Genomic DNA, 20,330 nt, shown 5'->3' on the forward strand with positions numbered 1-20,330 from the left:
CCTTGAAAGCGAGACGAAAAGGTGGGACCAGGAATGAGGAAAGGAGGGTACACATAGGCCAACCATCATACACTCAGGAGCTGAGAAAAAGCTGTGTTCCTGCATGGCATCACTTACCAGAGGGGCTGAGTCAGAGACGATCCCCGTGTGGAAGCCTTTGTAGCACCAATTCCGCAGCAGATCTACTCCTGGACAAGATGAGCAGAGGCTGGGACTTAACGGGGAACAATCAATTGCCCACCTCCTGTCCAGAGAAACCTATTTCTTGGCCTAATGGGATTTACTCTACTAAATATGGCCTCCTGTGGGCCAGAAAGGCTTATCACCTTTGAGCTTGTTTCCATGGTACTTCTGTTCCCACTGGGTGGTGAGAATGTTGAAATATCGTGGCTGCTCAAAAAACCGGAGATAGCGAGAAGAGATTCGGGAAGGAAAAATTCTTTCAAATTGACCACGACGAGAAAACTCGTCTTCCATCTCCACCAAAACCCGAACATCATCTGGTGTCAAGACATCCAGCACAGATGCATAGAACTCCTGTGTGTGCCAAGGAATAGGGAGAAGGACAATGTGACAGACAATGAGAGACACAGGCATTGAAACAAGCAGCTAGGGTAGGGAAGAAAGCTCTGGTGCTCTAAGTCTCCAGGACTCCCGTGAGACTACAAACAACACCTGATCTGAGGTAGACATGTTTCTAAATCCAACAAACTGAGCTCCTGGAGGAAGACACTCTTGGCTAGAGTCAAGGGACAACTTGGGCTGAATGAAAGAGTGTGTTGTTGAATCAAGGCTAGCACGCAGCAGCTCAGATTTGGCAGCCCATCCTACCTTTCTCATACCCAGACCCCATACCTGCTTTGAGGAACTCAATCCTCCTAGGTCTGCAATGGCTCTTGGGAAGAAGTCAAAGGGTTAAAGGTTGATGTTTCTCACAGGAGTGAACCAGTAAAGCACAGCACTAAGAGCACAGTGACAACCATCCACGCTGCCAGAAAGATGCACATGTCAACGGATCCCTGTGCACTGCATCATCCCACTTCTTGGTAAGAAACTCTGATCTAGACAGAAAGCTCATCTCCCTGGAGTCTTGCTGCTTGACCGATGGCTGTTGGTAACCAGAGGGAAGATACGTTTCCTACCTGGTCAGGAATTTTCTGGGTCAGGTAATAGGCTTTCTTCATCTTCTGTGCAGTGAAGTGTTCTGGAGTCATTTGACATTTGTCTCTAGGAGAGCTTGGCAGGCTACGGCAGACGTAGACAAAAACCAAAAGACAGGTCAGCAGCTTCTTGTGCTGTCAAAACTCAAGAGGATTCAGTCAAGACCTTCCCAAACACAGGTGGAGACACAAGGAGATACTCACTTGTCCCATACCTAGATCACTCTAAAGTGTACTACATTCAAACAGCTTGTTACACACAACTAAGTGCCCACAATGACCAAAAGATGCAAGGCTCACTAGTTTGACAGAAGAAGCTGGAGTAAGCCTGACCATGGATGGGATGCTTCAGTTAACACACTCTACAGACCAAGTTCTATCGCGTGCAGGACCCTATGCAAGAGGCTCTCTGGTGCTTCACTTTCACTACCCACATCACTACGATCGCTGTATCACTTTATATATTGTTTTTAACTTTTTGAGAGAAACTCTGGAACTCAGGATGGCTAGGAACTCACTAAGTAGTCCAAAACTAGCCTTGATTTTGGGTCACTCCTGCTGCCTCCTGATTTATGGGATTATAGACATGGGCCACTACATGGCTCGGTCACTGAGATATGAAAATGGCCGGAAGGCCAGTGAGATGGCTCAGTGGGTAAGGGTGCTTACCACTAAGCTGATGACCTGAGCTCAACTCGGGGGACATGTGTCTGGTCCCTGAAGAAATTCTTTTTCTCAAAGTTAGGCATTTAGACAGAAGCCGGCATTCCTTCAGGGGCTTGAAGAAAGTTACTACTCACTAAAAAAGGAGTCATTCTCCTTATCTCTAGAAAAAGGGATCTATTAGTTCTTTCTTTAACATGACTCTGGTGCTTATTAACTTGTCAGGTCAGTTCTAGCCTCTAGTCTCATTCAGTCCGTGCTCACAATGCTCACCCAGGCTCACAAGCTCCCTCTCCATGGGACCACAGAACCTTTCCCCATCACTTCTCTCGGGAGACAACCTTGGCACTTCAGAATAAACTTCTCCCTTTTCACCCATGAAGCAGCTTTTCTTTACTGAGCTCATTTTCATCCATCTGGTGCCAAAACTCCATGAGTGGCATAAGTGAGTTCCCTTCCAAAAGCCTTGCTGCTGCAAACCAAGCTGCTGATCTTACTCTCCTAAAGTATATACGGATCCTTTGTTTCTGCTGGCTTTTGCCACCCACTATATTTGCCCTCAGTTCAAACTCTAGAGTCTAGCTCCTCATTTCTTGGTTTCTGTCTCCTAGAGCCTACTGCGTGGCCAAACTGGTCTGCTGAGTGTGTCACCCTGAGCACCCTGCCTTGTCTACTATTGCTACAAAGCATACCAGTGTACCAGGGACTCACTTCCACTGGGTCCCAATCACAAGGACAAGGAACACCTTTCTCTGATTTGGAACATTTCTCCTAGACAAGGTTCCCATTCTGCTGGGAATACCCCAGACGAAAATTCTTGTCACAACACTTTATCCACCTCAGCTCAGCTAGTTTTCTCTCACCTCTCCCTACAACTGCAGCTCTTGCTGCAGTCACACCTATGCATCTCTTGCTGCCTGCTCTGTCTCTTCCTTGAGCTCTCCTAGGCATCTGCTTCCTCAGGCAGAGCTCCTCTGAGCCCAAGCTATCTGGGCTACTATATGTTGGAACTTACAGAAATTCCCTCCTGTGGAACTTTGATTTATGACCCCCTCTCTCCTCCTCAGACTACAAACTACTTGGAATCAATACAGATCAATGGCCAAAGATTATATGCTCCATTTTCAAATTCTCTCATACGGTAACAACTTCTGTCACTGCACAAATGATAAATGATCCCTAATATCTTATGTATAAACTTGGTCTGTCCTATACTTCCAAGACTCTTATCTCTAAGGTTTTTCTACTTCCCACTCCCCCTCCCCTCCCCCCGACAGGAAACAGTCCTTAAGGATCTGCCAGGGCAAGAGAATCAGGCAGAGTAGAGACAAACACCCAGAAAGAGAAGCTGGGGCCGCCAATGCCCATGTAAGGCTAAATTTGATAGTCGGCCCCTGTGGAGATTTCTGAGTAGGAAGTAAAGTGAGCAGACTTACTTTTAGGGTACTGATGTGGCAGTGGTGTGGACAGACAGCAAAGATAGATGGAGCCATAAAGGAGACCAACTGGAGAGAGGCTCCAGAACCCATTTCCTCCCCAAATCCCACTAGGCTGCTCGTGCTACCACCCCAACCTAAGAGAAGGTGAGAAGCAGACCTGGTGCTGGAGCCGCTGGAGCTGCTGGGACTGCTGGAACTAGAGATGATATCCTCCATGTTGGGCAGAACAAAGCCTGCCAGGTTCAGAAGATCTCGTATCATCTGGCCTTTGATGCTGATGTCCAGGGGAGAGTTGGAATGGAGGCTTCAGGGGAAGAATGCAAAATAGGGTCAAAGCAGCACTCCAGAATGATTTGGGGGTCCTACATCCAATCAGGGCTTCTTCACAACAAATTAAATTCCAGTATCCACATTTGTGGAGCATCTTCAACAAATACCCCAGGTATATGTGGTGGCACATGCCTTTAATCCCAACACTCAGGAGGCAGAGGCACGTGAATCTGAGTTTGGGGCCAGCCTAATCCACAGATTTCCAGGATAGTAGTCAGAACTACACAGAAAGAAATGAATACCCTCAAAAACAACAAATAACAGCTTGGTGAACATGCCCTTGGTTTGCTAGAAAACGATAGGGATCAGCAACTCTTAGTAGCCCTTCTCTAATCTCACAGTGAGTCAGTAAGCATGATCATAAAGGGATGATATACTCCCTAATGAAGGAAAGACCTTTTACAGTCAACAAGACTATAATGACAAGGACTCTTTGGATGAAAGACAGATTCTATTGAGTAACTGAAAAATACTACCTACCTTGGGGAAATGTTGACTTCTAGGACCCAGGGCTTCAGGTTCTCATCCAGCATGATGTCAAAACCAAAGAGTTCATGACAGCTATAGGGGCGCCGCACATATAACTTCAGTAGGTTAGTCACATAGGGCTCTGACCTGCCAGTGGGGTGTCTTGAATTAAAAGAGCAGAAGCAACTTTCTCTCCAAAAGTGCCTCCTTGGAGCCATCATGGAGATGCATGTATACAATCCCAACACTTGAAAGGTAGATGCAGAATGGTCAGGAGTTCAAGGCCAACCAAGGCAGCATCAAACCACCTCAACCACAAGTGCTACCCCTTCCCTTCCCAACAGTGGCTCTTGAGGGATATGCCTGATCTGAACCATCATCACCTTGATGAAGTTTGGTAAATAAGCAGCATGGTAATTTGGATAAGAGATGCTTCTATAGGTTCATATATTTGAACATTTGATGTTTCTAAAGTCCAACTATTCCCAGTTAGGTCACTCTGCCTTGTGCTAACTCCCTGGAATCCTAAGCCCCAAACTAAATACTTTTTTTTTTTATAAGTTGCCTTGGTCATGTGTTTTATCACATCAACAGAAAAGTAACTAAGAAAGCAGAATTGAACTCTTTTTCCTACCCCATCCTCAGAAATGAAACACAAAATGGGCACAGCGTAGAGCACAGCATAGAGGCAAGGAGAGAACATGAGGCTTCAAGGAGAACCCCACATCTAAGTAGCACTGCAACTCACGAGATAATGGTTTTGACTACAACATCCTTTATCTTCTCCCAGATGGCATCACTATTAATTCCTTTCTGGCTCAGATAGTTCCACAAAGCCTTCAATGCCCTGAAGGTAAAGGATAAGTAATTAATTGGGGTTATATCCTAGAAATGAATGACAAAAAGAGAAAAAAATATGGAATATGAGGCATACAGAGACTTCCTTTGTATCTCACCAATGATATTTTGTAATAGGAAAGAGACACGCAGGGATGCAAACAGACCAATTCTGAAGTGTGACAAGCACTTATATAACCTCCAGACTCTGTACTAATACTCAGCAACTGACCCAAACCTCCCAAAGGCAAAGCTCTTCCCAGGTTCAAGATAGGAGTCTGGTACACACTGCCCTCAGTACCATTTGTGGCCTTGGCATGCGGTCTCATCAGCATTGGCCTGGTATTCTGCGTTCTTTTTATTGACACTGTAGTTGGTCAGATGCATGAACTTGTTGCTAAGACTCTTCATGGAAGGGGAATACCTGCAAATGAGAAGAACGGCAGAGCAAGACAGTAAGAACAGAGAAACGTCAGGCCAAACATTTCCCCAGGAAGGAGATAAAGGACAAGTGCAAAGACCTATCGAGTTCCCGAAAGGCTTAAGTTATAGAAAAACAACTAATGTCCTTGGCAACCTCAGTCCTGTAGGAAAACTTTCCTCATTTCCCAGCCTCTCACCCTCCTCCTTACTGATGGAGGCTATCATGACCTCCTGTTAGTTTTCTGCTCAGTGTCCTCCTCCCAAGGAAAGAAAATCTCCCAGTGTCAGGGTAATGCCTCATCACCAGCACATACTTGCAACTGGCAAAGCGGACGAGTCCATCCGAAAAGAGGTAAATCCGTAGAGGATCATAAGAAGTCACGTAAACATAGATCCGAAGATCAAATTTGCTGCCACTAATGAGGTAGGGTTTGTGTAGATACCTATAAAAGGAAAGAAACTTTACTTCTAGCCAGACGACCCTAAACAGACAACAAAGGAAGGTCTCTGGCTGGGAGGACATGAGATACAACATTCTAAGAAGGTCATTCAGACAATAAGACAGGAAGATGCAGAGAGGATTGTGAGCTAGAAGGGCTCACCTCTGTACCAGAAGGGGCCTGCGCTTGGGGAGCTGACTCCATTTGTGAATGACCTGAATGCCAATGCCTCGGGCAGATGCTGGCTACAAGTCAAAGGGGCAAGAGATGAGATCTGCTGTTTCTCCACTCTCATCCCACCATCTACTTCTCCTTCTGCCTCACTTACTGGCTTCACAATCCACTTTTGGCGGCTGCTGCTCTCCCAGGCTTTTCGCAAGAGCTTGGAATCCTGGGGCAGGATAAAGGACTGAGGAAAGAAACTGAACTCCTTCTTGCCAAAACGGCTTTGCATGCGAGACAGGTTCCGCCACAGCCGGTCCTTCCTCCCAATCTGGAAGGAGCCTGGGAAGTGGTTTAGCTGCAGAAGGGACAAGAGGCAAGTAGAGGGAAAGAGCAGAGGTGAGACCAAGAGAAACAAAATAACCCCACCTCATTATTCAACATCCCAGCAAAGTTCATGTTCCCTTTTATCTTTCTTCCACCATCGACACAAACTCACCTGGAAAGAGTGAGCTAATTAAGGAATTGCTTCAACCACGCTAATCTATGGGTATGTCTATTGGGGCGTTTTCTTAATTAACTATTGATATGAGAGGGCCAGGCTCACCTTGGGTGAAGCCATCCCTTGGTAGGCGGTTCTGGGTTGTATGAAAAACCAAGCTGAGCAAACCATTAGAATGAGCCTGTAAGCAGTGTTTCTTTCTCGACAGTCTCTACTCAGCTCCTGCCGTGGCTTCACTCAGTGATGGGCTGTAAGCTGTAAGCCAAAGTAATCCTTTCCTCCCCAAACTGCTTTTGGTCAGTGCTTTATCACAGCACCAGAAAAGTAAACTAGGACAGACATGATAGCAAAGCACCAGGCTATTAGGGAATCTAGGGACAGGAAGCCATACTGTTCTAACAAAGCCACAGAATCCTCTTTTTACACATTCCTAGCTTGGGGAGTAGAAGCAGTTAGCCATGGTAACTAAACTAAACACCCAACTAAAAATAGACAATGCTCCTCAAGAAATGAACTAAAAAACCTGAGTGGCAACAGGACCCACTGTGGCCTCTCTAGAACACTGCTCTGTAATTGTCCTCACTTAAATGCTCCTCCCACACTGCCCCTCACTGCCCCAACAACACCCTCATCATGAGTCTAGCCATGGGACAGGCTCCTTGGGAAAAACCCCACCTTCTGATGCTCTCTAATGGATCGAAAACCAGGAGACTTCATGTGGTGACCCCAGCAGCCCAGCCAGTCATCATTTCCTGCAGAAGGCAATCAGGAAGTCAGTCTCACAGAACAGCTCAGACTCTGGGACAGAACAAGACCTCACCACTGTCCTCACCAAGCTGATTTAACAGTTACCATGGAGCTGCCCTACATGAGGCCTTAGGATCAGGACCAGAACAATGTTCCCCCCGGCTCCCAATTCTGGGCAGCTGGGTGAGCCCAGAGGACTTTCAGGGCTACACCCTTTCATGAAGTTAAAAGCATCAAGACAGAGTCCCCACATATAACAGGATCTCTAAGGATCTCTTCCTTTCCAAACTCCATTTGGCAGGGCAAGGAGGTCAGGCTCACAGTGGGGTGAGTAACTCACTCTTGCTGATTTTGAAGTGCGACCGTCCAATGGTCTGCTTGACAATGTTGGGGGTCACTGTGCTCATCTTCCACCGAAGTAGCCTCCTCTGTTCCCAAGGAAGTTTCTCCACTGGGAAAAGACAAGGCAGGGTCGGGGGTGAAGAGCAAGAGGGTCATAGTGAAGAGATAAAAATGATGGCACTGGTGCCCATCCTTCCCTGGGCAGGCAGATCACTACAAACTGTTCCAGATTAGGTTTTAGAGGAGTACAGTTTATGGAGAGGCCGTGCAGGAGTGAGAAACAAAAGAAAGGCTGGAAGCGTAAAGAAACTGGTTAGAGGCCATGTGCTAAGCCAGAGATTAGAGACTGAGAAAGGCCAGTGAAGGACAGATGAGCAAGGCTAGTAGTTGGGATCCTCTTGTGAGCTCCTCTGGATTTTGTCACATGGTTACACTTACCTCTTTCATCCCGAGTCCCAAAATAGATGGTAGGGGTTACATTGGGGAAGAGACTGTAGATGAGGGCTGGCCGTACAACTTTCTCATGATTGGAAAGAGATTTGGACATCAAATCCACACAGTTCCTGTGATGAAAAATAAACATGACAGAGAATGGGAATGCAACAGCTTTGAGGTATTAGCAGGACTGCATGATACCCTGAAAACACAAGCGTTTGATAATCATTCTGCAAATATGAACTCATACAGTGCTTGAGCTAACCAACCTATAGTTATGTATACCATTAAATGTCACCAAGAGTCAAAGTATCCCCACACTCTGACAGCACATCTCCAATACATCCAGTGAGAAGCCATAGGTCAGGGAAGACCCTGAAAGAGAGTCTAGGTAGAGACAAGAAGCCTGTGACACTACAACCCAGCAGAGGAGGAGAGAGAAGATGACACTGAGAATTGAGAAGAGCACAGACATGTTTTAAATGAGGAAACAGCAACAGAAAGATCAACAGCGAAACTTCTGCCTTGTCTTGTGCTTTAGTTCATGTGAAAATATAGGGGGTCATGTCCTCTTCCACTCTGGACAAGAATCCTAACCATGATGGCATTGCAGGTGCAGATCTTATAGACAGAGGGAGAAGGACCCTGGGCCAGTGCGCTGTGGAGGCTGTACTGCTGAGCTAGCTCTCGGTAAACATCAGCTGTCAGTCAGGTACAAGTCACTGGCCCAGACCATTTTTTTAAACAGCATTGAAAATGGATAGGTTTTCCTCTTTACACTGAACAAATATGAGCCACAAATATTACTGCAAGATTAGTTTTCACATTATTTAAAAACAACAACAACAAAAACCAAACTATAACAAAAACAACTTTTACGGCTGGGAGTATATCTTCCTAGCAGAAAGGCCCTAAGTTTGATTACCAGAAACCATGACAACTTTCAGTACAACACTCAGTATTCCATAATTAAATTTTTAATTTGTTTTTAAGACAGAAGGTTCCTACATAAAGGCCGGTCTCAAACTCGCAATCTTCCCACCTCAACCTCAACTACTGGCATTAGACATGTATCACCATGCCTGACCAAGCAAAGAAAACTAAAGAGAATGAGTTATAAAACAAACAAAGACAAGACAGGAAGATAAGGTGTCACCAAAAACATCTCCCTACACCAGCAAACACATTTCTGGGCCCGTGTCTCAGAGAAATAAAGACTCATTTTCAAATAAAATATGTACACGATTCCTTATGCTAGCTTTACTCACAGTAGTTCAAAGCTGGAAACAACATTTATAGCCCCCCACAGGTGAATGGTGAAGCTCACAGCAGCGCATTGGCAGAGTGTGGCTCTATCAGCAGTGCAGCTGACACTCTGCAGTGTGCCACACAAGGTGAGGTCACTCTATCATTTACCATCACAAGGTCTGGGCCAGCCAGAGCTGTACAGTGGGACCCATCTTAAAAAGTAAAACTAGTGACTGAGAGTACTTTTCTTGAAGAGGATCTGGGTTCAATCCCCAGCATCTATATTTCAGCTCACTACCATCCCTAACTCTAGCTCCAAAGGATTTCCCACCACCCAGAGGTAAGAACCCCACAAACAGCAACAATGAAAGGGTACTTGACTTATCCTTAGATAAAGCTATGACCCTGGAACATTTAATCTCCTTCAATGGTCCTCAGTATTTTCATGGTCTTGAATTACACCCATCCCTAATATCACATGATTCTATACAGCAGCAGAAAATTCAATATAACTGTTGAGCAGGAAGGTTACCATGAGTTCAAAGCTAGTGTGGCCTATACAGCAAATTCTAGGTTACCTTCTGGCAATCTCAAAGTATCTGATTTTAGTCAGCTTTAAAACATAAAATGTGGGCTGGGAGATGTCTCAGTGGTTAAGAGCACTGGTTGCTGCTCCAAAGAACCCATGTTCAATTGTCAGTTGTCACATGGTAACTTGGTTCCAGGAATCCAACACTCTCATCTGGCCTCTGAGGAAACCAGGCATAAACCCATATTCATAAAATAATGAAATTTTTAAAAATAAAAATGTTTGGTAATTCACTCCCCATCTTCTTAAAAAAAAAAAACATACTGTAAGCCTCATATCTATAGGAACTTGTGTATAATTTATAGTAGTTACTGAACAATGAACAAATGATAACCAACTTTTCTGGACTTGTACTGTGGTGGTTTTGGGTTTTTTTTTCTCCGATTTTCCTGATACCTCTGCCTCTACCTTGCAGTTTTGGTGCTTAAGAGTCAATAAAGCTGCTGCCACACCGTCATATTTACAGGCATATGAGCAGCTTTACTCATGCTAACCCAGATGCAGAGGGTCTTCTCGGCTATAGGTAAAGCAGACTAGATGCAAAGAAAGCAGCTAGAGTTGCAGTATGCTGAGTATGCCCTAACAAACAAGGCTAGATTTTAAATGAGAACAGGGAATGTGCACTGAGACAGAGACAGAGACAGAGACAGAGGGGAGAGAGGAGAGGGTGAAGGGGAGAGGGAAAGGGTAAAGGGGAGATGGAGAGGGGAGAGGGGGAAGGTAAAAGGGAGAGGGGAAAGGGGAGAGGGAGAGGGAGGAGAGAGAAGGGGGGAGAGGGAAAGGGAAAGGGAGAAGAGGAAGGGGAGAGGGAGAGAGGGAGGGGGAGGGGAGAGGGAGAGGGAGGAGAGAGGGAGGGGGGAAGGGGAGAGGGGGAAGGTGAAAGGGAGAGGGGGAGGGGAAGGGGAGAGGGAGAGAGGAAGGGGGAGGGGAGAGGGAGAGGGAGGAGAGAGGGAGAGGGGGAAGGTGAAAGGGAGAGGGGGAGGGGAAGGGGAGAGGGAGAGGGAGGAGAGAGAAAGGGGGGAGAGTGAGAGAACATGAGAGCAAGAGCATGCACGAGCTAGCTGGAGAGACGGCTCAGCGGCTAAGAGCACTAACTGCTCTTCCAGAGGTCCTGAGTTAAATTCCCAGCAACCACATGGTGGCTCACAACCATCTGTAATGGGATCTAATGCCCTCTTCTGGTGTGTCTGAAGACAGCAACAGTGTTTTCATACACATAAAATAAATAAATAAATCTTTTAAAGAAAAGCGATTTTTCCTTTCTCTAAGTTTATTTTACTTTTTAAATTTTTTACATTTATTTATAATGGTGTGTGTGTGTGTGTGTGTGTGTGTGTGTGTGTGTGTGTGTGTGTGTGTGTGTATGTGTGTGTACACATGACTGCCAGTGTGCATTCAAGCCAGGGAACAGTTGAGGGAATTCTCGGGACCGAACTCCGTTGTCAGGCTTAGATGCAAGCACCATTATGTACTGAGCTACCATGTAGTCAAATGTGTTTTAAAATGTCTAAGGCCTTTCTTTTACCAAATGACATGCCTCAGTTATCTCTTGACATAGCATTCCAAAGTATTTGTTCTACAAAAGGACTTAAATGAATGGGCATGATAGTGCACACTATTAATCACAGCCTGAGAGTGAGACAGAGGCAGGCATCTCTCTCTGAGTTCAAGACTAACCTGATCTACATAGTAGGCTATGCAGAGACCCTGACTGAAAAAAACAAAAACACTTACACTACAGTTACACACAAAAACAAACAAATAAGAAACCTTATGAAAAATGAATCAGGGTTGTCAGGGCCAGTTAGGGAGGGCAATGTCATTACAGCCTTCAAGCAACAGAAATGAGCATCTGCCAATGATGTGCGCAGCACTCACTCACCGAGATATTAATGCCACTGACTCGCTGGGGGAGACAGCACTTAAAGAAGAGCACTCTGAGTCTCCTGTAGAAGAAGAGCAGAGCAGTCATTACTGGAGGGAGAAGGTGGTGCTGCGTGTGTACCCTCTCCAAGCCCAGGCAGCTAACCGTTACTGTAACATCCTGAGCACTGCCCGTCTTGAGGGAGCAAGGAGTATCCCTGCTCTGCACCGCATTTCTTCAACTTAACAGGTGAGGTGGCAAGACCAGCGGGGCAGAGGTGTAGACCAAAGTCCCTCACAAATCCCCAGTTAGGCCCTCAAAGCGAATGATGCAGGCGATGTTAGTCAAGTCTAGCACAGACTGTCATCCCTGCTCCCTAGTAGATGGTGCACAAGCCCTACAGTTGGAAGCAAAAGGATTCCTTACTCACCTTCCTCTTCTTCATTCTCATCATGGCTGCAGCTATCTTCCAAACCATCTCCCAGTTCATCTTCTGTATCTTCATGCTCCACCTGGTTTGGCCGGAGGTCAGTAGCTGAACTGAAAGAAAAAAATCATGCCTCCACCCAAGCCAACTCCACAGAAGTCACTCTGGAGTCCCATTCTTTCATTATCTCCCAGCAACAGCCTCCTCATCACCAATGTGTTATTTGTCGCCTGGACCTCATAAACTACTGCTCAGGTCCTCAGAACTCAGGTCTAGTCACAATTCCTCAGCTCTACACCCTCATCTGCATATCACTGTCTTCCATTTTCTTTGAAGTCTCTTAATAGTATATAAAATTCTGCATACAAAAGTCAATGAATATCTGGTAATTTGCATGTTCTTGGGATGTTTACTGGGAACAGAAGGCCTTGGCAGAAGGATCTAGAAAAGTAACAGGACACAAGAGAAGGAACCAACTACATCTATGTCTTCAACTCTTGAGTTGCTATCATTCCAGGAAGGCACGGGAACGCAGTTTGGTTTGGAGTAAGTAGGAACGTAACAGACCCTAAGAAGTGGTACCTGGAATTCTTACTTCTCCACTGGTAAAGCCTAAAACAGGAAAGGGCAAACTCTCCAAAGGACCTATCAGTAAATATCATTAGTAGATCACCCACAACTTCCCAACTCTACTGTTGTAGCAAAAAAAGCAGCCAAAGACAACAGTAAATAAATGAACAAAAGTGTATCCCAGTAAAACTTAATTTAAAAAAGCAAGATTCAGTCTGCAAGCTAGTTTTGTAATCCCTACCTTACAATAAATCTCAACTTTAAAGTGAAAACTAAAACTTCTAGGACAGCTAAAAAATAAAGTCAACTATCAGAGATACAGACCCATCAGTGTCTCCAGACTATGGTGTAGCTTCTGTATTGCTCCAAATAAACCAAGGTAAAGCAAGGTACAACTTACCAATCACCCTTAGTACAAGAGTTCAGGTCCTTGGCTTCCTCAGGCTCCTTCCCAGGCTGGCCAAGATGAACAGAAGAAAGACGAGTGGCCACTTCAGCTACACCAAGAGGCTGGAGGGAAGAAGGGGGAACAGGAGCTCTGTCTTCTCCAAGTAATTGGGGGTCAACTACAGACCCACAGGTAGGGCTAGGATTGAGCCCATGAACATGTGAGGCAAGGAGGTGAATGCTGATCCTTTTGGTACAAAAGACTGTACTGTCCAACCCCAAGGTGTCTGAAGCACCAGGAAGGATCCCACTGTCTAATCCAATATCCTCCTGAGGAAACCGCTGGCCCATCAGAGGTTTCCACCGCCTGCTTCTGTTGAGAAGACCCCACTGGAAGCTGGGGTTCACAAAACAAGCCTGTTCAAACTGGTAGCCTTGCCGTGGCATCTTCTCCAAGCCTTTTGCAGCCAACTTCCTCACAGCTTCAGTGAAGTGCACCTCTTTAGTAGCACTCTGGGAATCCGAGTTTTCATCCAGGCCACAAGGATGTGCCTCCATCCTAAAGTTATTCTGACTGCACTGGGAAGAGGTAACACTGGCTGTGGATATGTTGAGGGTACTAGGGGTAGATGGGGTGATAGGGGTAGTGACATCATCTAAGACAGTAGGAATGTTTTGGGGCACCTTATGGTCACCAGGTTGGGGCACACAGTCTCCAGTACCCCCTGAATGATGCCATGAGACAGGCTGGATCTTGGGTGAGGATACTGGCTTCAGGCTATCTGTGGCTTGTGATAAGGGCACTTTAGTGCTATTTGGCCTCATGAAGGAGTTGTTGTTCAGCATAGGCTTGTAGGAGGACAGTGGAGATGCAATCTTCCCTGAGATGGCAGAGGACAGGCTCTTCCTTGAAGGATTTTCTCCAGCTGCTGCCAGTGAGAGGTATGGATCAGTGGGTGAAGATGCCATGGGCTGGGCCATGGGGAAGACTGTAGAAGATGTGGCTTTATTGGCAGTGACACTGACAGGGAGACCCTTCTGTGGGAGAGAAAAAGATCTTTTCTCTGATGGGCTGGAACGCAAGCAGAAAGATTCCAGTTGCTGGTATGGTTTTTGCCTCACGTTGGTGCGGCGGTACAGCAGAGTATTGCTGAACAAGTCAGGGAGAGATTGCAAGCAACAGGGATTGCTGTGGCCTGCAATGACAGCTGTGGTCCCAGAGCTACATAAAGTGCTAGGGCAAAAAAAATAGGCTGGCTGGGATGGGACTCCCAAGAGACTGGTGCCCAGCCCTGCTGACAGTGTGCCTACGTGCTTCCTTTCCAGTTTCCAGATTGGCTTCACCTGCTGATGAGCCTGAGACCAGACTTTGACCTCCGAGGGTTTCTCAGATGGTGAAGCAGACACTGTGCCTGAGGGATGTCTCTGCTTGAAGCTGTTTCCTCGGCGCAGGCCGATACTGTAGTGCTCTGTTCCTGCTGAGGCCATGAGGGGCCCACATCATGGCAACATGGCCTCATGGCCTGGCTCAGATACGGTGCCACACACCTCTAGCACCAGCTGCATCCTTGAATCTGTTAACCTGCAGGGAGAGGAATGATTTAAAATGCTGCCGGCTTATGAGGATGGGTCCTATGCTAGATAAGTAATAGGGTCTTACTTTATCTTTGCCAACCAGTCTTGGTCATCATCTGGGACCCTAGGCGAAGAACACATTTCCAGGAAGCTTGCAGTGACCTTCCTGAGGCAACCTTAGGATCAAATCTGGTTTTAAGAAGGACTAAGCCCTTAAGGGTCTACCAGCACAAGGCTGCTCATGTATCCACACTCTCAGAAAGCTTGCTTCTCTTCAAAGAAATGAAGCTGTTAGTTGGATAGAATCAAGAGACATCCTGTGAAGTATGTGTATGTGTGTATATGTGTGTATTTGTGTGTGTGACTGTCAAAGGAAAAAAAAATAAAGTATATGGTTTAAAAGAAGAAGAAGAAAAGCTATCACCATCCCAGAATTGATCTTTCGTACCTAATAAGGCAGGTCTGAACGTGGCAAAAACCAGTCTGTACTCCCCTCTCAACCAATTTGGTCAGAAAGCTCAAAGGCTGTTAAGAACACATCTGCTCTATTGTTCTGTGCTTCAGCTGTCAACTATTTCTACCTTTATTTTGAGCCTTAAAAAGAAAGAAGGAAAGAAAGAAAGAGAGAGAGAGAGAGAGGAAAGAGGAAAGAAAGTTCAGTCAGAAACAGAGCAGACACAGCAATTTCAATTTCATCTCTTCAAGAATCTTGTCAACCATGCAGACTACTAAGTTCCAAACTATATACTGGTGGGACAAGAAGGAAGGCAGATGGAACTAAACACTAACACTATCTTAGTTACAGGGACTTCATCCTCAGCAGCCGATAATGGACAGAGAAATAAGGAAGCAAAGGAGCTAGACAACAAGAGCGGAGCAGCTTTCACCCCAGGGCCCAGACTGTAGTTGGCTGCTCTCTGGGGCGGGGAACCTGCCTTGTTTCACAATTTCTTCAGTACGATCACTCTCTAAATAGACTCACAAAACATTACCTAGTTTTCAAAGTTGTAGGGAAAGGTGTCTACCTACATGACCACACTCACAGGGAAATAACTCACACCTGTCTATTTACCACAGACAGAATTCTGATCAAAGTACTGTCCAAGAACCAAGATTCCTGTCTATGACTAATAGGACGAGGATACCAACAAAGAACCTGAAGAAGCCATGTGACATTGCGCTCCTTTCCTATACTTGCTGACCCAAAGGGAGTCCTTTGCAAGAATACAAACAGGTACAACACAATAAAATGACAATGGTGATCGAAAAAACACTGTAAATGCTAAAAACAGTATTGAGGTCAATGTCCTCAAAAAGAAAGGACAAAAATGTACCTCCACACAAGTGCAAACATGGAAACAGTGTGTGAGAGAAGATTCCCTGTATACAATCACCCTATATACATACACTAGAGAAGCCCAACACTGAAGGAGTCACACCTTACCAATGACTTTGTAAGACTTCATGTATGCATGTATGAATGCTGGATACACTCAAAAGGCTAACAATTCAACTCCATCCTCTTTCAGGAACCCACATCTCACCCTACCAATGTGACACAACAGATACACCAAAGCAGTAGGACACAGGAGCTAAGGAAATAAAACCTGAGGCTGATAAGCCCTAAAAAGCAACTTCACTAATGACTGCACATTAGTCGCCATGCTTTATAAGTTCTAGTCCAAGCCTTCATGAATGAAACATCTAAGAATATTCTATACTTTCTTACTAATACCACAGATAGTCCCACCTTCCTCCACAGCTGTCAGTCAGAACCACTGCATAATTTCCTCTCAGCATCCTACCATGTAATCAAGAGTGCCAGGAACACTGAACACATTGGCTTGACACCCAGACACCAGCTGGTTTGTTCTTTGGTTGATTGGTTGGTTGGTTTGTTTGTTTGTTTGTTTGTTTGTTTTTGACAGGGTCTCACTATATAGCTTTGGCAATTCTGAAACTCATTATGTAAACCAGGATAACCTTCAGCCCACAGATATCTGTCTGCCTCTGCTTCCCAAGATCTAGGATTAAAGGCATGTGCCACTACACCCTGATGGCTTGTCTTTTAATACAACGAAGGAAGAAAGAGCCTAACGATAAAACCCATCCCCTTAACATCTAAAAGTAGTTTTATCCCAGATGGTGTCAAGCTGGCAAGCTGGGTTAGCTCCAGTGTAGGTGAGTTCTAACTTATGGAGGTGAATTCTCTCTTCTAACCGATGGGACACCAGCACTCATGTCTCTGAGATGATCATTTCCGCTCCTTCTTCTCGTCTCTTGTAACGGTGTGTAAGGTAACAATCTGGGGGAAGGACATATATCGAAAGGGCCGGGGAGGTGAGATGGTTTCTTTAACCATGACAATGAGTTCCACAACTCATAAGAGACGTCCAGGGTTAGTTAACATGGCAGTGTCACGAAGAGCCAGGTATATTTGCCATGTTATATAACTGTAGACGGTAGCTCCAGGAACACAAAGTAAATAGTACCAGTCCACAACAGTATCACAGTATCACAGAGGTGCCTCAATATGGCTTTAGTTCACAAGCATTTGACTCAAACAAGCAAATGGTATTTGCTAAAAGCGACTTCTTTTTGTGGAAATTCCTAATGAAACCAAAACTCAGTGTCATAGGAAGCAGAAATTTAGTGGTAATACATTTCTGTGTGCTCCATCCCCACCACTGCTACAGGTCACATTTTCCCATGTGATGCCCAGTACTGAAAGGAATGTGATGTCAAACTTAAAAAGTTTGAGACAGTCCAAATCCTAATAATTTGAGGAAATCAAATTATTTCCAAATCAGCTTACAAATAGTTTCAAAAGCTAACACACTAAAAAGGCTGAGTTCTAGCTGGGTGTGGTCGTGCACACCTTTAACGCAGGCATTCCAGAAAGCAGAGGGAGGAGGGGCTCTGAGTTGAGGACAGCCTAGTCTGTCTACATAGTGAGTTCCAGGACAACCAGGCCCTATACAGAGATCCTTACAAAATAACAAAGACTGTTGAGTTTTGTCATCAGGTCAAAATCCATACAGGCAAATAATGCCTGGTACCCAGACCCTCTCACAAGACAGCTTTCTACTGGGTCAAGCCTGTCCTCTGAAGTAGTCTCTTGATTTCAGCTACTCAGTGTCATTTATCAAGGTTTTCCCAGCGCCCCATTAAACTTTTAAGTATACTGTGAAGACATCCTCTATGTATCCGTTTGTATGCTTTTAGAATCCAGGGGACAGACTGACTTTCTTCCAAGCAAAACTTCAGGATGAGCTACCAAGGGAAAAAAAACAGGGAAGAAGGCTATGCACAGACCATTGATAGAAGTCTTATTTCAAAATACCCAATTTAGGTGGGTGTGGTAATAACATACCTTTAATGCCTGAATTCAGGAGGCAAGCTGCTCTGAGTTCAAGGCTAGCCTGGTCTATATACTGAGTTCTAAACCAGATAGAGCTAGACAGTCTTAAAACAAACAAAGACAAATAACCATTTAGCCAGGCATGGTGCACGTGTCTTTAAACTCAACTCTTGGGAGGCAGAGCCAGATAGAGCTCTGTAAATTCCAGGACAACCCAGTCTACATAGTGAACTCCAGGCCAGCTAGTACTACACAGTGAGATCCCGTCTCAAAAGAAACAACAACAAACAAACAAACAAACAAACAACTTAGCCTACAAGGTATACATACATACATACATGTAGGCAAACTCATACACATAAAAGTGCTTAAGATTAGTCAACTTAAATCAAATTTCATAAAAAGCAAATTAGGCAAAATTAAGCAAATTAAAAAGAATTTTATGGGGCTAGAGAGATGGTTTAGTGATTAAAAGCAGTGGCTACTCTTTCAATTCCCAACAACCCAATGTTAGTTCACACTATCTATAACCCCACTTCCAGGGGATCTGTTGCCTTCTTCTGGCCTCCATGGGCACCAGCCACCCATGGATGTACATGCAGGCAGAAGACCCATATATATAAAATTTTAAAAAGAGAATTTTCCATAAACTCTATCATTTTTATTTAGTTTGCATACTTTTAAAACTACCTCTCCACACTACATCCATACACACACACACACACACACACACACACACACACACACACAAACTTAAAGACAGGCAAAGGCATACTTATTGTCTCTGCCTATAACCAAATGATCCAGCATTGCCCGATCCTCCAATCAGCACCTTGCAAAGAACTTACTTAGAGAGCCAATAAAGTGATCTCACCTGAAAAATAGCAGTTTGAATAACCTAACATTTTAAAGAGTCAACAAAATTACACGATTCTTGTCCCTATATATTATTTTTGAGGAACTTAGTGATCTAAGAGGAAGAGGGCATACAAACACTGAGCTGAGCTCAAGTTTAACAGAAAACAAGTCTGTTTTTGTGACTAAGTTCCGCCACAGAGAATCCAAACAGAAAACTGCCCAGCTGAAAGGAAAGAAGTTTATTGAGGAAAGGATCTTGGACAGTTCTCAGGGCATCTGAATCAACTTGTGTAAATCCACAGCATACCTCCCACTGTTAGTGGCAAGTCCTCCTGGGTAGAGGGATGGGATGAAGGATTGAGCAGGGGAATGGGGGGCGGGCATTATCTGATAATTTACTTCAAGACACCTGCTTTGTTTGACATTGCAAACAAAAACATGCATTACTTGTGTGAAGTTTCCTGAGTCTCCAGGGCACTCTTCCTCTTCCCAACCACGCTGCATTAGCAGCCACCACCTCACAGGAGCGCCTGCCTAGCGCTAGTCAGCAGTTCATCACATCCAGGGCTCAGCAATTAATCACTTTCAATGCTGGGCCTCACTGTTGCAGTATTCTGGGAAAGACAAGAGAGAGAAAATAGCATAACCCTACTGAGCAGTTATGTGAGAAAATTCACGTAAGACACTTTGAAACTCGGTGTGCCGATGAGAATGACGGCACACCCATAACCCTAGCATTGGAGAGGTAAAGGGTTGTGAATTTTACACTAGCACAGTACCTGACCCACAATAAACACTGGCAGCATGGTAGTTACTATCTTTATGTTGATACCTGTCCCTTTTTTGGTTTTAACTGAGAAACTGCCTCTACCAGATTGGCCATAGGCAAGTCTGCAGGGCATGTTCTTAATTATGATGCTGGAGGATCTAGCCTACTGTGGGCAGGTGGTCCTGGGTTGTGTAAGAAAGGTAGTTGAGCAAGCTATGGAGCACAAGCCAGGAAAGTAAGCAGCACTCCACTATGGTCTCTGTTTCCATTCCCGTCTCTGGTTCCTGTTTTGAGTTCTTGCCTTGACTTCCCTGCAGGATGGACTATAGCTTAAGATGAAATAAACACTATCCACCCTATGTTGCTTTTGTTCATGGTATTTTATCACAGCAATCTAAAGCTAACTAAGGCAGTACCCAAAGACCCCATCTTTCCCCCTCAGCCTTTTTATAAGCTGCCATGAAAGGAGAAAAATACAAGAACAGGTAATAATTATTCCACTAGAAATTTTAAAATCAACTAGGACAAATAATGTTCCCTTATAAAGACATCACTGGAGCTGGGCAGGGTAGTGGTTCAGGCCATAATCCCTAGTACTTGAGGCTGAGTTAGGAGGACAGCCTCAAGTTCTAGACCAGTCTGGGATATGTGTAGTCAGGTCAGTCTAGACTAAAAAGTAACACTGTCTCAAAACAACCAAAAAGACATAATTGCCTTCTTTCTGGGAGATTCTG

The 20,330-nt window shown here is 45.0% G+C and overlaps 1 protein-coding gene across 2 annotated transcripts in view; it reads right to left on the minus strand.

Moving 5' to 3' along the window:
- The window catches only part of Ttll4 (tubulin tyrosine ligase like 4), a 37,485-nt gene that overhangs the window by 7,206 nt on the left and 9,949 nt on the right, over positions 1-20,330 (minus strand). Inside the window, exons 2-18 of one of the 2 annotated variants that reach the window (XM_034498194.2) lie at positions 19,275-19,441; positions 13,047-14,615; positions 12,080-12,189; positions 11,668-11,731; positions 7,952-8,076; positions 7,512-7,622; positions 7,100-7,176; positions 6,089-6,280; positions 5,923-6,005; positions 5,635-5,763; positions 5,199-5,321; positions 4,809-4,907; positions 4,073-4,207; positions 3,420-3,566; positions 1,143-1,245; positions 327-537; positions 118-188 (exon numbers count right to left, since the gene is read on the minus strand). In XM_034498194.2, coding sequence (XP_034354085.1) covers positions 118-188; positions 327-537; positions 1,143-1,245; positions 3,420-3,566; positions 4,073-4,207; positions 4,809-4,907; positions 5,199-5,321; positions 5,635-5,763; positions 5,923-6,005; positions 6,089-6,280; positions 7,100-7,176; positions 7,512-7,622; positions 7,952-8,076; positions 11,668-11,731; positions 12,080-12,189; positions 13,047-14,521 — 3,255 coding nt within the window. In that variant the 5' untranslated portion in view covers positions 14,522-14,615; positions 19,275-19,441. The remainder of the gene's footprint in view (positions 1-117; positions 189-326; positions 538-1,142; positions 1,246-3,419; positions 3,567-4,072; positions 4,208-4,808; positions 4,908-5,198; positions 5,322-5,634; positions 5,764-5,922; positions 6,006-6,088; positions 6,281-7,099; positions 7,177-7,511; positions 7,623-7,951; positions 8,077-11,667; positions 11,732-12,079; positions 12,190-13,046; positions 14,616-19,274; positions 19,442-20,330) is intronic. The other variant, XM_076931655.1, reaches the window with a different exon arrangement.

The sequence above is a fragment of the Arvicanthis niloticus genome, chromosome 3, assembly GCF_011762505.2.
Source record: "Arvicanthis niloticus isolate mArvNil1 chromosome 3, mArvNil1.pat.X, whole genome shotgun sequence".
In the NCBI taxonomy this organism is placed as follows: Eukaryota; Metazoa; Chordata; class Mammalia; order Rodentia; family Muridae; genus Arvicanthis; species Arvicanthis niloticus.